The following is a 19114-nucleotide window of genomic DNA, read 5'->3' on the forward strand; positions in this document are numbered from 1 at the left end:
ATGCAGCGAAACAAATTAAGAGAATTTTACAATATTCCAGTAAGTAGATGAAGAGGAACTGGGCTACAGTGGTTGTGGTGTGAATAGAGAAAAGGGAAAGGATGTGAGAGATGAGGAGGAGGAAGCAAGACTTGGCAACTGAGTGGATGTGGTGGGGTGAGAGTGAAGAGTTGAGGATGTCTTGTAGATTATAATACTAGAGTACTCTTTGAATGATGGCACCCTCCAAAAGAACAGGAAAGTTGGGAAGAATAGAGTGTTTGTCTGAGGTACCACCTCATACCTATCAGATTGGCTAATATGACAGAAAAGGAAAATGATAAATATTGGAGATGTGGGAAAATTGGGATACGAATGCATTGTTGGTGGAGTTGTGAACTGATCAACCATTGTGGAGAACAATTTGGAACTATGCCCAAAGGGTTATCAAACTGTGCATACTCTTTGATCCAGCAATACTACTGGTAGGTCTACATCCCAAAGACATCCAAAAAAAGAAAAAGGGGAAAAGCACCTATTTGTACAAAAATACTTATAGCAGCTCTTTTTGTGGTGGCTAAGATTGGAAATCAAAGGGATGCTCATCAATTGGGGAGTGGCTAAACAAGCTGTGGTATATGGTTGTAATGGAATATTATTGTGCTATAAGAAATGACAAGCACGACGACGATTTCAGAAAAACCTGGAAAGACTTATGTGAACTGATGCCGAGTGATGTGAACAAAACCAGGAAAACACTGCACACAGTAACAGCAATATTGTTTGATGAAGAACTGTGGATGACTTAGCTATTTTCAGCAATATGATAATCTAAGACAATCCCAAAGGACTAATGATGAAGCATAGTATCTGCCTCCAGAGAGAGAACTTATATTGATTGAACACAGATTAAAGTATGCTATTTTTCACTTTTTCTTTCATTTTTCCCTTTTATTTGAGTCTTCTTATACAAAGCGACTAATGTGGAAATGCTTTACATAATTGCACATGTATAACCTATATCTTATTGCTTATTGTCTCAAGGGGGAGGGATGAAGGATAGAATTTGGAACCCAAAACTTTAAATAAAAATGTTAAACCCCCAATAAATAATACTTTAAATGTTAAAAAAAAGAAAATAGAGTGAGGGAAGATAATGAGTTCTGTTTTAGATATAGTGCGTTTGAGATGCCATCCAGGTGAAGATGTCCAACAGGTCTCCTAGAGATGTGGGACTGGAGGTCAGGAGAGAGATAAGGGCATATGTATCATAGTGAACCCACAGTAAGGATATACTTACACATGGGGGTGATGACCCTGCAAAAGATAATGAGTATGGCCAGTCAGACTAGTAAAAAGAGGAGGTTAGCTAAATAAGTTATTTCATTTCTTATCAGACATTCCAGCCAAGGAAGAATAAGAGAAACTAATGAGAGAATTAAATAACAATACCATTGTATTTTAAAACCATCCAGACTTTTGTTTTTTATTTTGTTCATTTATTTATTTATTTAGCTATCTATTTATTTATTTATTTTATCTGTTTATCTATCTATCTATTTATTTATTTATTATTTATTATGAAATTAGCATTTCATTTTTTCCCTTAATAGTATTTTATTTTTTTCTGATTACATGTAACAATGTTTTCAGCATTCACTTTTATAAAATTTTAAGATTCTTCATTTTTTCTCCTTCTTCCCCTCCCCATGCCCAAGATGTCATGAAATCTGATATAGGCTATACTTGTACAATCATATTAAACATATTTCCACATTAGTCATGTTGTAAGAAAACCAAAACAAAAGGGAAAAACCATGAGAAAAGAAAAAAGAAAAAAAAGAGAAAATAGTATGCTTCAATCTGCAGTCAGACTCCATTGTTCTTTCTCTGGATGTGGATAGCATTTTCCATCATGAGACTTTTGGAACTGTCTTAGATCATTGCATTGCTGAGAAGAGCTAAGTCTATCAAAGTTAGTCAACACAGTGTTGCTGTTACTATGTACAGTGTTCTCCTGGTTCTGCTCACTTCATTCAGCATCAGTCCATGTAAGTCTTTCCAGGTTTTTCTGAAATCCTCCTGCTCATCATTTCTTGTAGCACAATAGCATTCCATTACATTCATATACCACAACTTGTTTAGTCATTCCCCAATTGATGGGCATCCCCTCAATTTCCAATTCTTTGCCACCACAAAAAGGGCTTCTATAAATATTTTTGTACACATAGGTCCTTTCCCCTTTTTTATGATCTCTTTGGGATATAGCCCTAGTAGTGGTATTGCTGGATCAAAGGGTATGCACAGTTTTATAACCCTTTGGGCATAGTTCCAAATTGCTCTCCAGAATGGTTGGATCAGTTCACAACTCCACCAACAACACCTTAGTGTTCCAATTCTCCACATCTTCTCCAACATTTATCATTTTCCTTTTCTGTCATATTAGCCAATTAGATGGGTGTGAGGTGGTATCTTGGAGTTGTTGTAATTTGCATTTCTCTAATAACCACCCAGACTTTTAGAAGGATCTTAGAAAAATAATTTGATTCAAGGCTAGCTGTATTTCATACTCATTCTCCAATCTCATTTTCTAGGACTGCAATGACTTTAGGAGGTGGGCTGATAACCCAAAATGGCAAAAATCATTCTTTCTCTTCATCTTGTCCCTTTTACTAATGTTTCTTAAACCTCTTTGAAGATTTTTTAAGTTAAACCATCAAAAGGAAATAAGTACTTTAAGGTTATTTTCCACAGGTATTAGAGAAACCAAATGACTGATACATTAGACAGAAATGTACTTCTGTTTTTAGAAGGTTCTTCCAGAAGCCACACTCTACTGGCTAAAAGAATATTAATAATTTACAGCTTTCAGTTATTAAAAAGAAACTTTATGAAGGGAAGGGAATAAGCATTTATATAGCACCTACTATATGCCAGGCACTGTGCTAAATGCTTTTTACAAATATTATCTTATTTGAGTCTTACAACAACCCTGAAAGGTAGATGCTACTCTAATCCTCATTTTATGTTAAAGGAAACTGAAGGAAATAGATGAAATGACTTGCCCCAGGGTCACAGAGCTAGTGAGTGTCAGAGGCTGGATTTGGTCTTCCTGACTCCATCTACCATGCCACCAGCTGTCTTAAAAGCCAAACTACACTTATAATTCATGAACCAATAGCAACTAATATATGTCAAATAACTAATAATAATATTAAGTTATATATTTTCCTCTTTGAAATGTCTTCCTATGCTCTTTCTCAAGACCCACCACAAGGTTAACCTAGAAGTTCTTTATCTTATTGTAGTGAATCTTACTTTCACATTCCTTTTCTTTAGGATATAAGTGAATTACCATTAACCTGCAGAAAAGCTGTTTTCTAGTATGAAACATTTCTTCTCATGTGATTTTCCATCTTTATCATAATGACATCTTTTTCTTTTTCATCACTTATAATACATTCTCTTAGCCCTTTTTAGCACATGAACTTTTAACACTAGAAGAATTAAGAAAGTAGAAGAATTAGCCACGTCTAGACATGATTAAAATAAATTGTCTAAAAAAATGTCACACAAATACTTTTTGGAATTCTTTGCCTCTCACTTTGAATTGGACTGGTTATTATTTTTATTATGAAATCTAGACTTTTAAGGTACAACACAAGGCATCTTATTTGTGAACTAGTCCTAAAGAGCTGCTAATATCTCCTGGAGACTTTTGCACAAGATAGCCACAATGGATAAACTTTACCCTTTCCAAATGTTGAGGCTTTCATTGTGGCTTTGCAAAGATATTTGAAATCTCAGTGTTTTACCTTTAATTATTTTTTGGGGGTTTAACAGTATATTGCACTGAGAGAAATGATATTAATATGGAGGGGGGAAGTCCAGGTTTTTTTTTCCCTTTCTATCTCCCCATTTCAAGATTAGGTCAAAACAGCCTCTGAAGGACAGGGCTGATGAAGAGATTGAGTTAACATTCTCCTCAAAGCTAAGAAATGTTGGAGGCCAAATTTGAACTCAGGTTTTCCTAACTCTAGGCCTTGTGCTCTATCCGTTATACCACATACTTGTACCTTAAGTCTAAGGTAGCATTCAACTGGGAAAGCAAATTTCTGATTAAAGGGTAAAGAGGACCTAATCTAGGTGAATTCTGGCCCATTGTTTGACTACACTAAGTAGTCTGGGTAGAAGGTAGATCCTTTTGTATAGATGACTGGAGCTGGAATGATCTGGGTGTGGAGATGAGTCTCTTTGTCCAAAACTAACAAGGTCAGTCACATTCCCCAGCTACTCATTAGAATAAGCCCATCTCTCATTGTAATATCCATTCTCTCATTAACTGCTAACAAATCAGAGTCTATCTCCACCTGTCAGGGACAAACCCTTTTCCAAGAGTATTTAAGCTTTCGGGGACCTCCAAAATCCTCTTTGGCTTCTGAGAAGTCCATTGACCTCATATTATAGATTATTTGTTAGCCATATTAATATATTGATTATTTATTACCCAGAAATTCTGTCTCTCGGACTTTTCATTCATCGCACCACTTTTGTTAAGTTTTTGCCATCTTATTACTAGAGATTCCCATCTTAGCACAAATTCAGTGTAGAGATCAATACATGCAAAGCCAACTTCTCTAGAAAGTTATTGCAAGTATGATTTTGTCTAGTGGACGAAAGGTTTTTTTCTATGGTTTTCCCTACTAAAGTATCTGCTAGCTACCATGAATCTGGAATGAAAGGTAATAAACTAGATGCTGCCAGATGAACTTTGGAGGTTTCCTAGCAATAAATATCCATGTTAATGATGACCAGAGTCTATCTCTCCATGTCCTCCAAGACCAAGATTACATGGAATCAGTTATTCCAACTAAAATATGTTTCTCTAGCAACTTTTGCAAACGCATTAATGGCCTTCCTCTCTTCCATAAATGGACAGAATTTAAGTGCAATGAACAAATGAGTAAAAAAGTAATTTAAAATATAAGATTGCAATTTCATCTATCTAGACATAAAAATAAAATTAAACATTGCTTGCTTGTCCATTAAATTCCAGACTTACAAAGTTAGATAGGCAGTCCCACACCAATTCCCTTGCTCTGTATAAAGAGCTCAGCTCATTTCAAAATTACTTCTTAATGTCCTTGACAGTCTCATAAATGTACAATAGTCTTAGTGAGCAATCCCACGTGGGTGAAAGAATCCCACTTCAAATTATGCTGGTTTAATTTTCTCGAGATGATGAGAGGATCTTCCTTTACTTGTTTGCAACTCTTGCATCAAAGGCACTTCTAATATGATGGGCTTCTTTCTGGGGATTTATCTGAATTCTTTGGCTTAAGCTGCCACCCTAAAACTTGGGAAATAGATTTTCTTGGATAACATGACCTCGTACATTTAAAAGTACTCATAATGTGAGACACCAAAGAACTCCATTTGTGGAAAAGATGGAGAAGTGTGGACTAGGCAGTAGTACAATTAGGCGGGTTCAGAATTGATTGTTGTTGCCAAATCCAAAAGGAGTTATTAATGGTTTCGTGTTATCTAGGAAGGAGGTCTCTAGTGGAATGCCCCCTGGGATCTGTGCTTGGCCCTGTGCTATCTAATATCTTTGTCAGTGAGTTAGGTAAATGCACACATGATTACTAAGTCTGTAGAAGACACAAACTTGGAAAGAATAGCTAATACACTAGATGATATAATTATAACTCAAAAAGATATTGACAGGGTAGCATATTAATCTGAATATTAATAAGTTGAGAATAGAAAAAATGTAAAAACTTTCATTTGGGTTAAAAAAATATCAATTTCACAAGTACAAGATGGGCTATCCAATTGTTCTTTTGAAAAAAGATCTTTAGATTGGGGTGAATTGCAAGCTCAGGATGAGTTAACAGTATGGTATGGGAGCCAAGAAAGCTAGTGCTACCCTTTGGCTTAGGGTACAAGTATATGGTACAGTGGATAGAGCACAGGGCCTGGAGTCAGGAAGATCTTAATTCAAATTTGGCCTTTGACATTTTTTAGCTTTGTGACTCTGTGCAAGTCACTTAATCTCTGTTTGCCTCAGTTTCCTCATCTATAAATGAGGATGATAATGGCACCTAGCTCCCAGGATTGTTGTGAGGATGAAATGAGATACAGTGCCTGGCACATGGTGAGTGCTTTATAAATGTTAGCTATTATTATTATTGTTATTGTTATTAGGCTGAATTTTAAAAAGGCATAGCATCAGGGAGAAAACTGGTGATGGACCTGCTGTCTTCGTGACTTTGTTAGATTATATCTGTTATATGGTTTTCAGTAATTGGTGCCATGTTTTTGAAGGAACATTGATAAAGTAGGAAAGTGTCCACCAGAGGATGATAAGGATGGTAATGAGCTCTGAGTTTTTGACATCTGAGAATCAGATAAAAGAACTGGGGACATCCTCACCTGAGGAGCTGCTAACACTTACTATGTGCTACCCACTGTTCTAAACATTATAAACATTATATCACTTAATCTCATATCAACTCTGGTGTTTGGTGCTATTATTATTCCCATTTTACAGATGAAGAACTGAGTCAGGCAGAGGTTAAGTGACTTGCTCAGGGTCACATAGCTAGAAAGTATCTGAGACTGGATTTGAACTCAGGTCTTCCTACCTCCAGGCCTAGTGTTCTATCCATTTCACCACCTAGCTGCCTGTCTCTTCGGTAATATGATAACTTCCTTTCCATTTTCATTCCCTTTCTTTTCCTTTCCTTTCCCCTTTATTCCTTTTCTTTTCCTTCTCAAAATAAATAATGTTTGGCTCCTAATTGGGAGGCTAGCTACTAAATCCAAAACCTAGCATTATTTTCTTTCTTTATTTTTGGTTAAGATCATTGCAATATTATCAAGAAAGCAGGTGTCTTTGGAAGCCCAGACACAATTTTTATACACATCTCTGGTGGTGGTGAGGGTGGGGAGGGGAAGGGAGCCTTTTAATTCATCCAGTCATTGTGCAGTACAGACCAATGATGTCAAACTCAAATAGAACTGCACCTAAGGATTCCTGCAGACTGCATATTAACTTAGAAAAATCACATATTAACATTATCTATGTTCTATTATGTCACCACTTATTTTGGTAAATTATATTATATTCTGGTTGGGGCAGCATTGGGAGCATTGTGAGCTGTGTTCGACACTTCTGTAGTAGGGGTAGATGGAGAATTAGACTCAAGTTCTATTTAGGAACCATATTGTCTGTGCAACCAAAACTCTCAGTGCCTCCAGGCAACTATCTAAGAATATTCTCCTCTACAAAATAGTTGCCAAGCTATGTTGGTGAATGGAGTTTCCTACCTGGAAGTCCCCTATTCCAAGGAAATTAGTCATCAAAACATTCTGATGATAAAGCCCAACATTTTAGATCAAGGTCCTTTCCTGGTTTAGTGAACCTCCTGCTTTATGGTTCCATTCTGCCAGAAAGCCTCGTCAAGTCCCAAGGGAGGCCTGCTCTAGAGCCAGGGTAGAAATTGTTCCCTAGGTGCTAGGAAGGGTCTCCAGAGTTGGCTCAGCTCCTCCCTTGGAAGGACAGATAGAGATGTATGGCTGTGGGTGGTCAGGAGGTTGCCCCCTGAGTCAGCCAGACTTGAGGTCTGGGAGCTAAATGTGTGTGTGTGTGTGTGTGTGTGTGTGTGTGTGTGTGTGTGCGCGCGCGCATGCATGTGTGTGGGAGAGCACAATAGAGGACAGGGTCCAGTGTGGGGATATTGAAGCAAGAGGAAAAGATTTTCACTAGACAAAGAAGGGACAGATGTAGATTTTTGTCTCTTCAGGTCTCTGGAAGGCCAATAGCTCCAGCTTGTCAGGCTTGAGGAAGAGAGGAGAGCCCAATCTATAGAGATGCTGACAAATTACCTGCCATTCTTTGCCAGGTGGATTTTGGATTTGCTAAGAAGATTGGGTCTGGACAGAAAACATGGACGTTCTGCGGGACCCCGGAGTATGTAGCTCCTGAAGTCATTCTCAACAAAGGGCATGACTTCAGTGTGGATTTTTGGTCACTAGGAATTCTAGTCTATGAACTGCTGACTGGCAAGTAAGTGCCATTTTGTTCAACTCATTTAAAAGCAACCTATCCATGGTCTTATAATGAATGAAGAGGAGCGTCTATTCTATTTATCAGCCACCAGGTGGTGCTGCAGTCAAGGCACACTAAATCAGAGGCTCTGTCTGAGGATGCCGGTAGGGCAGGGCTTCGCCCTTCCTTGGCTGGGGTAGCCTTCCCTAGCAGCTCACTCTGCTTCTGGACAGGGGCTTTCCTTTTCCAAGCAACTCTCTACTCCTTCTTCTATGGGGACATACTTCTCTTTTCAAGCTCTGCAGAGCAAAAAACTGCCTTCTGGAAAAAGGGAGATGAAAATGCTTTGCTCAAGTGCTTTGGGGGCTGTTAAAAACCAGAATTGTCCTGATCTCAGACTATTTGCCGGCAGTACAGTGTGTGACACCAGCTGCCCCACTCTGTTTGTTAACTGCTGTAATGTATGACTTTAAATCCCCAACCTAATTCAATTAGATAAAAATATCTCATCTCTAAAAAAGAAATCCCACTTACACACATGCACGCACACACACACACACACTCATCAATAGATATCTATTTGAATTGATAACAATATTAATGTTAATATCAATATTGATAGGCATATCAATATTGATAGATTTTTATAGATATTTTGATATACATAGACATTTAGATAGACAGATAAACGGACCCTAGGTAGAATACTACAGTTTGGGTTTATAATGATTAGCTTTATGACATTTACTGACCCCGGAAATAAATAAACATTTAGAACAAACGTCAACACTTCCCAAGACAAGAGGGAAGCAGGAAGTTTAAAGTGAATATATTACCCACAATATATTCATATCTCCCCTCTGGAGAGAGGGACAAAGGATAGGGGAAAGAATGTCCCTGACCCTTGGCACCCATTTTGTAATGTAGTGGTGCCAGGACATATTCTGTGCTTTGACCCCAGCTCCAGTCTCATCACTTTTGCTAACAGTAGTGAAATCACAACGATTTGCTCTCTTCCCTGTGATAGTTTCTCCTCCCTCCTCCCTCTTCTTTCTGGCTTATTTTAATCAATCCATCAAACTATTTTTTGTGTGAAAAATAACTAAATTTTCTAAAACAAAATGAGGAGTGGCATTGTATTTTTCCACATTTCTTTAATGTCTGAATTAATAGAAGACAGCTGGATTCTCCATTTTGATTATGCCTTCAATCTGTAATGATATGTTATTTTGGTTGAAGTGTTTGCAGAATATCTGGCTTTACACAGATAAGTAGTTGGAAAAGGGAGAACTATTTTAATAGACAAATAACGTCTCAGTATTATTATGAAAATTGTTTTGACTTTGTGCAAGGGGCTTCAGGGGACCCTCATACATGGAGAACCGCTGCTCCTAGACAGACTTGGATACTGAGGGAAAGTCATTCTAGTAACTTAAAGGAGCTTGACTTTTTACAGCAAAAAAGAGAACCAGCTATGGACTTGAGACTAGCCCATGAAATTAAGTATCAAGGTATGAAAAGGTACAGACCCAGGAAGCCCAGCAGAGCAACCTATGGGGTGGAAATGCTTTGACCAAGGAGGGAGACTCATGTAGACTGACTATATGAAGAGAGATAGGAATTTAAGACCCAACAGGACCAGAGAAGTGAGTAGCTTTTGCCAAATGAGTTGCCTTACACATGTGCTCTATAAACCAATATGTACTATAAGATCAGTTTCCCTTTTCTCAACGGTATTGTGAGTATTTGTGGAGGACTGCCCCTTAGGGTTCAGAGGGAATATTTTGTGGCTACTGTTTTTCACTACGCCATCTTAGTAATTATCTTTGCTGAGAGCTAATTGTGTCTGCTGTAATAGGAAACACACTGGTGAGGTCCCAGGTGTTAGAACTAAGCAAGGTAGGTGGAAAGTTGTGAAGGGTCTAATGAGATAGATGTTGGGAAAGCTTACTATCAGTTAGCCGTAGCTCAAGGGGAACGGACTGCATAGGAACATGTCAAGTTTGACCTCCAGAGGAGGTCTTCGGACAAAGGCTGTATGGCCATTTGTCTGGTGTGCTGTGCTGGAGGTGCTATTCAGGATATGGGTTGAATTAACTAGCTGCTGAGGTCCTTTCCATGGGATTAAAGAACATTTCTTTCAAGCTGCACATGCAACAATGATCTTCTGCCCCAAGGCAGGCAGTAGTGGATCCCAGGCTGGGGGGGGGGAAGCAAAATTCAGTCTCCCACACCCAGGCTTTAGGTTTCCTCTCAGTGCTTCTAGTCTTCTAAATAAAGAGGAAAGTACAGAAAGGGTAACTCAAAAACTGACCTTCTTTTTCATAGCGATTGCTCCATCCCCCAAACCCCAAAGCAATCAATTCATCTTCAATTTAAAGTAATCCAACCAACCGTCTATCTCTAATTGATGAGATACAATCCAAGTCCAAAATAAAGGTCACCGACAGGTTAAGCTCTTCAAGTTGAATACAAATCTCTCTTGATCAACCTTCTTCACTAGTAAGAATATGGTTGAAAATGTCAAATCATGGGGTCTAGGTTCTGTAGAGATATAAGTAAAGCCATAATGGGACTGATGGATTACAATACTATGCAGGAATCCTTCAACTATTTTATATAAGAAATAAATCTTAAAAACAAAAGTAAATAGTTTCAAAATGACAGGCTAGAAGAAAATTTACTATGTATTAGACAAATCCAAAATAGGAGGAGCTGTGATCATGCTATGAGACAAAGAAATAATAAAAATTTATATCACCAATAGAGATAAATAAGGAAATTACATTGTGCTTAAAGGAAGCACAGTAAAACACCAAAAGGAACAAACCTGGAAAATAATTGAAAGAATTATCTGAATCTGTTGTCTATAACTACATGTCAGCAAAACTGAGAACTTAAAAGAAATAGTTTATCAATAAAAATATAAACTATCCACATGGACAAGACCAGCTAGAGAGCTGAAATAATCTAGTTTCAGAGAAAGAATATGAACTAGCTATAAAGGAACTGCCCAAGGTTGTGGAGGAGGGAGAAGAATGGGAATCCCTGGACTAGATCATTTTATAAAACTTTTAAAAAACTGTTATTTTCATATGCACAAATTATTCTGGGAAATTGAGAAAGTACTCTACCAAAATCCTTCTGTGAGATAAAAATAGCCCTAAAATCTAAATCTGCAGCCGGTGGCTCAGTGGATAGAACGTTGGGCCTGGAGTCAGGAAGACCTGAATTCAAATTCAGCTTCAGATATTTCCTAGCTATGTGACCTTGGGCAAGTCATTTAACCTCAGTTTGTCTGATGAAAGTATCCCCTGGAAAAGGAAATGGCAAACCACATTAGTATCTTTGCCAAGAAAACCTTATGGATAACATGTTCCATGGGGTCATGAAGAGTCAGACGTGACTGAACATCAACAACAACAGCATCTAAACCAGAGAAGAATTAAACAGAGAAAATTATAGATCAAATGTTATGAGAGAATAGCAATTAAAAACTTTAAACAAAATCTTAGCAAAAAGACTATAACAATTTATCCAAAAAAATCATTTATTGCAATGAAGTTGGATTTACAGTGGGGTTATGCAAGGATAATTTAACATCAGGAAAATAATTAATAAAATAAAATGGAAAAGAAAACATCCAAAATGACATGATTATATCAATCAATCAGAAAAAAAAACTTCAATGAAGTATAACACCCCATCCTTTAACCCTCACCATCAAATTCATAAAGTCAGAGATTAATATTTCTTTAATGTAACAAAAAGTAAACTATATAAAACCTCTAGCTAGAAAAGAAAACCCCAAACAAACCAGAAAAACAAAGAAAACATTTAAATATGAAAAACCAACAAAGTATGGGGGAGGCACAGTGCTTGGGTAGAAAAAGGAATAGGCTTTTGTGGGATAGAGACAATTGGAGAAACACTAGAAGCTTTCCCAATAAATAGAGGGATAAGGCAAGGATGCCCACTTTTCCTAGTATTATTTGACATCTTTGTGGAAGTATTAAAATAGCATCAAGATAGGCAAAGAGAGGACATACATTTTCCCATTTTCTGATAACATTATGGTTTACTTAGAGAATTCTAGGAGATCAGTAGCTAGTTGAAATAATTAGCAATTTTTGTTTGTTTGTTTTTGTTTTGGCAGTTGGGGTTAAGTGACTTGCCCAGGGTCACATAGCTAGTAAGTGTCAAGTGTCTGAGGCTAGATTTGAGCTCAGGTCCTCCTGACTCCAGGGCTGGTGCTCTATCCACTGAATAATTAGCAATTTTAGTAAAGAATTGGGATATAAAATATCCTCAGAAAAAAACAAGAACATTTCTATATAACGAGTGAGCTCTGTTTAGACTTTAGCAAGGTTGAAGGTCATAAGAGGAAAAGACAAAGAAAATGAAATCTAAGTGTGGGCCCCATTCAGATATAAAGGAAGCATCCTACCAGTTGGAAGGGATTCTGGACTTCATTTGCATATGAAAAAGGCAATTAACTTATGTCTGGGCACAAATTACTTCAGTCCTTTCATTTCCAGCCACTCCTTTCACTTAAGACCCAGCAAGAATCTGGGAAATGGTAATCATAAATCTGGCTGCACTGAGGGAACCTGACAGAAGAATTGTCAAACGGGAGGAAGGACAGAGGGAATACCTTTCCCACCCCATTCCTGGAAGACTGAATTAGAGAAGCTTCTTCCAACACTGATCCAAAGGTCTCTATCTTCTGAAAGAGTTTGGTAGCATTTGAGCTGAAAGAGTAGATTTTCACACCCTTCCAAGCCTAAAGCTGCAAGGCCTATTGAAGAGCCAACCCAGGGAGTCCAACAGATCAACTTGTCCATCCTAATGCCTGTGACGAGCCCCCAGAAGCCATTGTTCTTCTCTAGCAGAAGCGCCAGCCCTGTACTGCCGGGAGCAGGTCCAGCTGAGCCACTGTTGCTGAGAATCCGTGTTTTTGGAGAGCCATATAATATAAGCCTAGCAGCTGAGGTCACATTCATTGCCAACATCAATGCCTCAGTTCAAAGGGAACTTCAAGAGGACTCACCAAACAAAGAAAAGGCAGCTGGGCCCTGTAGAATCACAGTTGGAGTTGCCTTGACTATTTGTGCTACAATATGCCTCATTACCATTATACGTTAAGCTTGGGCCCACTCTTCGTTCCCTGTACTCCTTCACTCTGTGTCTTTGTGGGTTAGAAAACCCCAGGTTTTGGCAGAGATAGTCTCTAACTTCTGTTTTTATTTTTCCATTTGAATAAATTAATCTAAAAAAAGGAAGGATTAATTGAGTCTACTGGCTGATTATTAATGGCAAACACGATGGTTTGAGGTCATGAACTATAGCAGTAGGAATGGTCACCCATGTTACTAGAGGGACTAGTCATCCCTCAGGGGATCTAATCTGGGCAAGACAGGGAGGTGATCACATAGATCCTGTAGTGTGGGAACTTTTGTGGGATGTTTTTGGGTGCTCTCTCTGTGGATTCCTCAGCTATTCAGGAATCCCCTAGAGAAAAAGTAGCATTTTTCTTTTGTTCTGGGATGTAATTGGGCAGCCTCTTTTCTGGTGTGTTTCCCTTATAAGTTAGACCAGTTCCTACAAGATGACTTTTGCTCATTTGGATGCTAAAGTATAATATCTGTTGCATTATGTCCATTACAAATATAGAGACTGATATAAGCAATGTGAATACTGCATCCCTTGAGCTCTGACCTCTAGCAATGCAGCTTCAGCTGCCCGGAGGACTCCTGGATAGAAGAGTACTATGACACTTGAGAGGATATTGAGAGCATTTTGTAAGATGCAATTGAAACTTTGGGGAGAAGTGAAGTACTGGTTATGCAATAGGAGGAAAATGACAAGATGCCTTTCTTCTGAGAGTTACCCAAGAATGTGAACCCTCAAAAATTCCTGGCAATAATGGAGTTTCAGAAGGTACATTGTAACTGATGATCATGACTTTCACAGAGAATGAGATAATACTGCATAGTGGGTGTGATAATCAGAGGCAATATCTGGGGATAGATATTCCCAGGACTGACCTGGAAAAAAAAAGTCAGCTCAAGTGCTAAGGATATGACTGCAGAGGCTCTTAGGCCTCTATGCTTCATGTCAGATTGTATTTCACTGTGGTGGCATCACAGGCCAATGTGAAGATTTTTCTCAGGAAAGCCCAAGCCACATCCCCTCAGAGAAGAAACATGGGACATCTGATTCAGAAACACGACCAATGCACCAGGGTGTTGGCAGGAATGTGAAAGGGAAAAAAAGGTGGACTCCTTGTTGTTCATCCTTCTTTCTTGAAAAGGACCAATGACATTAGGAGGGTGATGTCTTGACTTACAAGTGAATCGTATTTAAGTGGGACAGAGCTGTGCAAAGTCATAAGCCTTATTCTCTCCTCCAGAGCCATTAGAGTCCAGTGGCAAGACATAGGTCAGAACAGTTGGCAATGGCCCAGGATCCAGGAGGAAACCTTGGCCTTTTTAAGTTAAGTTCTTTCCCAGGTCTCAGTTTGTCTGAGGCAACACCCATTCAGTAGTTAGAGACTAGGTAAAAATTGAGGTAAAAGATGGTTTACTTTGCCTTCACAAAAGAATTAGTCAGGGAGGGGAAGACCCTCAGAGTTTCTGGCCAGATCAGAAACCAGATAGACTCCTAGAAAATCTTAAAGGCACAACTTTTGGAATTGTCCAGAGTTTAGAGATTCCAGAACTTGACGTCATTTAGCAAGGATGCTTCAGACTAGAAAAGTAATTTGACAGTAGTAGGACAGCATGATTCATGTATGCCAATATCATTCAGTGTCACTCGGCAAAAAAGGGTAAAGGGTCTTCATGTTTGTAACTTGGTGGGCAATCCAAGACTGATGGAGAGAAATAAAACTAAAGGAAATAGATGTGTTAGATTGGACCAAGTGTGGAAGAACATGCTATATCCTTGAGAGGTGAAGAAATACCTCATTAGTCTTGAGTACAAATGAAAGCTGCCTGATTTTGATCAGCATTTGGACAGAGTAAACTTGTTTTTGTATGATTTCCAAACCAACTGAGTGACCAGCCCATTCCAACACAGCGAACAAACACCACGCCCTTCAAGGAGCAAGCCCAGCTGGTTCACTCATCCATCTGTTCTCTGTGATTGTCAGCCCAGCCTAGCAGCAGTGACTGCTCTGTCAGTGGCATAAACACCCTATTCAGTAGAGAACTTTTAGGAGACTCTCCAGACAAAGAAAGGATGTTTGAGACCCTGCAATTCTGCTGTTGTGAATCACCTTAATGACTTGCGTCCCCTATATATGTGCCATACCAACATTGTACTTTAAGACTTTAAGGTTATGCCTGCTTTCTCCCCTCTTAGACTCTGCGTCTTGGGTGGATTTTTTTTGGAGGGGGGATTGCAATATGTTCTAACTACTATTCTTGCCATGCCACTTGAGTAAATGTCTTTTTTTTAAGGAGCTAATTGAATCTCTTGGGTGACTGTTAATGTGGATCACACTGATTTGGGTTCTGAGACTACAGTGTTAGTTGTGGTCACCCATAGGTGACCTAAGAACCTAGAATCTAGAACCCAGGATGGCAATTATCCCTCTAGGAACCCAACCTGCCAGTTTAAGTGTGTTGTGGGGAAGTAAGGCCAGAGCAGGGTGCAATAACAAAAACCCAGAAGGGATCAACAGAACTAGAAAATGAATAAAATATCTTGGAAGCAATCTGCCAAAGAATACTTGCTACTTGTATAATTACAAAATGTTCCTTAGGAACAACTTATGAACAAGTTAACTAAATCAAGCAATATTCAGTGCTCATGGCTATGCTGGGCCAACATGGTAAAAATGGCAGTACTACCAAAATTAATTTATTGTTACAGACTTGCACCAACAAAATTAGCAAAGCAATATTTTCCAGCTAGTGTCAAATTCAAATAGAAACAAGGACCACAAAGTTATACATAAGGTTCCTTGCAGGCCTCATATTGGCTTAGAAAACCATATATTAGTATTATCTGTATTTTACTGTATTTTTTGTTTATTTTGTTAAATATTTCTCAATTACAATTTGATGGAGTTTGGGCTCCACTAGGGAGTGTTGTGGGCTGCATGTGGCCCGTATGTTTGACATCTGTTTTACGTAAGAATGAAATAAGAATAAATAAATAAGAATGAAAACTATATGGAAGAATAAAAGATCTATAATATCAAAGGAAATAATGAAAAGTTAGGAAGAAAGAGAAACAAGCATTTCCAGACTGTAGACTACAAAGCTCCATGTTGTAGTGGATAGAGAATGATAGAGCCAGAAACACCTGGGTCAAGTCTTGCCTTTTGAAACATACTAACTATGTGACTCTAGGCAAGTCACTAAGACTATAAGTTGCAAAGAATATTGACCTGAATTGGTAGAGGGAGTTTCCTCATCTGAGTAGCTCTAATATCAATAAAATCACATATCCAGGCACAATCCCTTTATTTTATCATTAAAATTATTTTGTACTAGTTAAAAAGAAAAAAAAATCAGTCATTGGAAAAGACTTCCCAAGGAAGAATAAAAAATAAACTCAATCATGCATCTCAACTGTGAACTAACCAAGAAATAAGTTCACAAGCAAACAGTAGCTGTGCGGCTCTGGTCCCCAAAGCCGAGCAAGGATTCAAGTCTAGCCTCAAGCCAATGCTGAAACTTGCAATGGAATAATCATGGCAGAAATCCCAGACTAAAGAGAAGCCCATAGTTCATCCCCTCTCAACCTGCCAGGCCTTCAAGATGCTGAATCTAGTAACAGTCTACTGAAACTTACAATCAGGGACAAACTTAGCTCAGGAACTTGCAGAGCTCATACCAGGAGGGCAGTGAAAAGATCATCCCAGATCATGTCACTTTGGGAGCACTGGAAGTTTACAGATGTGAAAGCTTGAAATGCGAAAGCAGCAGGATGCAAGAGGACAGAAGTTCAGCCTAGGCATTCCCCTCAGAAGTGTGCAGAGTCTAGCCCTCACATATAGTCCAAAGTCAAGAAGTAGACTGGAAGAATGAAGAAATAAAAAGAATCTCAATATAGAGAGCTAGTATGGTAATAGAGAAAATCAAGACAAAAACCCAAGAGAAGAGAATGACTGAAAAACATCTACAAGCAAAGCCTCAAAGAAAAATTCAGCCTGGCCACAAATCCAAACAGAATTTCTGGAGAAGATAAAACAAGAGTTTAGAAAAAGTAGAGATAAAAATTATTTAGAAAACCAAATAAGAGTGGTAAGAGAAAAAATGAGAAAAGAAACAAGAACCATGGAAGAAAGATATAAAAAGAAAATTAATAGTGTGGAACAAGAGGTATAAAACCTTACCCAAGAAAGAATTCACCAAATAGAAGCAAAAGACTACATGAGACATTAAGACTTTTTTAAATTGAAAAACTAAAAAAAAATCTCATAGCTTTTAAAAGCAACTGACCTAGAAAACAGAAGAGATCATTTAAGTATCATCTTTTAAGATATTTTTAAAGATTTACACTTAAATTTAAATTTAAAGAAAACTACTATTAGCACTGGAAGGCAAACTAAATTAAAATTAAGTTAAGCTAACATAAAAAAAGAAAGCAAAGTAGAAATTGAAAGAATCACCTCCTGAAAGAAACCCCAAAATGAAAACTCCTAGGAATATAATAGTCAACATCCAAAGCTCTCGGGCCAAGGAAAAAATACTGCAAGCAGCCATAAAAAAAACAAACAAACAAAAACCCGAAAAACAAACCAAAAAATCCCAAGAATTCAAGTACTGAGGTACCACATTTAGGATTGCATAAGATTTCACATCTACCACTTTAAAGAGTGCAGAGCTAAAATGTGATTCTCCAAAATGCCAAATATCTAGGCTTACAACCAAAAATATCTTGCCCAGCAAAACTGGGTTTTATCCTGCAAGGGCGGGAGTGGGGGAGTGGGAAATGGACCTCTAGTGAAAAAGAGAACTTCAAAGTATTCCTGATTAAGACTGAAGTGAGTGGAAAATTTGCAAACTCAGAAGTCAAAAGAAGTATTAAAAAATAAACATGAGTGAGCATTCATAAGGGACAAAACACTGTTAAATTATTTATATTCTTATATTCCCTATATATATATATATATATGAGGAGGTGATATATGTATTTCCTCAGAGTTCCATCATTGTCAGGGGGTCATAGAAGGGTTCTAATTAAATACAAGGCTGTGTGTGATTGTGTTATATTTTGATGATATTAAAAGAAGAATGGAAAGGGAGGAAAAGAGGAATACATTAGAAGGGGAGGAAGGGAAAAGAATGGGGAGAATTATCACAGAGAAATGGAATGCTCAAATAGAATTCTGTGCCTCAAGGGCAGGGAACAGGTGTCTCTTGGACCTTACTCTCATTTGAATTAATCAAAGGGGAGAAGAATACACACACACACACACACACACACACACACACACACACACACACAGAGTTGGGTACAGAACCACACTTTACCCAACAGGGAAACAAGAGGGAAAGAGGTTAAGGGAAAAGGTAGGAGAAAGGGGAAGAGGAATAAGGGAGAGATTAGTTAGAAGCAAAACAAACTTTTAAAGGGGAGTGGGAAATGAAAAGAAGGAAAAGCATAAAAATAGGATGGATGGAAATACATACTTAACACTCATAGCTATTAAATGGGATGAACCCACCCATAAAAAAATAAAAGTATAGAAGAATGGATTAGAAACCAGAATCCAACAATATATTGTTTACACAAAATATACTCGAAAGAGAAAGATACAGTTAAAAATAAAGGACTGGAGTAAAATTTATTAAGCTTCTGTTGAAGTAAAAAAGACAGCAGTAGCAATCATGACCTCAAGGAGAGCAATAGCAATAATAGTCCTAATCAAAAGAAATAATTAGGGGAGCAGCTAGGTGGCGCAGTGGAGAGAGCACCAGCCCTGGAGTCAGGAGGACCTGAGTTCAAATCCGGCCTCAGACACATAACACTTACTAGCTATGTGACCCTGGCAAGTCACTTAACCCTATTGCCTAACATAATAATAATAATAATAATAATAATAATAATAATAATAATAATAAT

The 19114-nt window shown here is 38.1% G+C and overlaps 1 protein-coding gene across 2 annotated transcripts in view; it reads left to right on the top strand.

Annotated features, from left to right (window-relative positions):
- Window positions 1-19114, top strand: part of PRKG2 (protein kinase cGMP-dependent 2) — a 103718-nt gene that overhangs the window by 77882 nt on the left and 6722 nt on the right. For both annotated transcript variants that reach the window (XM_027853418.1, XM_027853419.1), the window contains exon 14: window positions 7887-8050. In XM_027853418.1, coding sequence (XP_027709219.1) covers window positions 7887-8050 — 164 coding nt within the window. The remainder of the gene's footprint in view (window positions 1-7886; window positions 8051-19114) is intronic.

The sequence above is a fragment of the Vombatus ursinus genome, unplaced genomic scaffold, assembly GCF_900497805.2.
Source record: "Vombatus ursinus unplaced genomic scaffold, bare-nosed wombat genome assembly UNPS02009975.1, whole genome shotgun sequence".
Lineage (NCBI taxonomy): Eukaryota > Metazoa > Chordata > Mammalia > Diprotodontia > Vombatidae > Vombatus > Vombatus ursinus.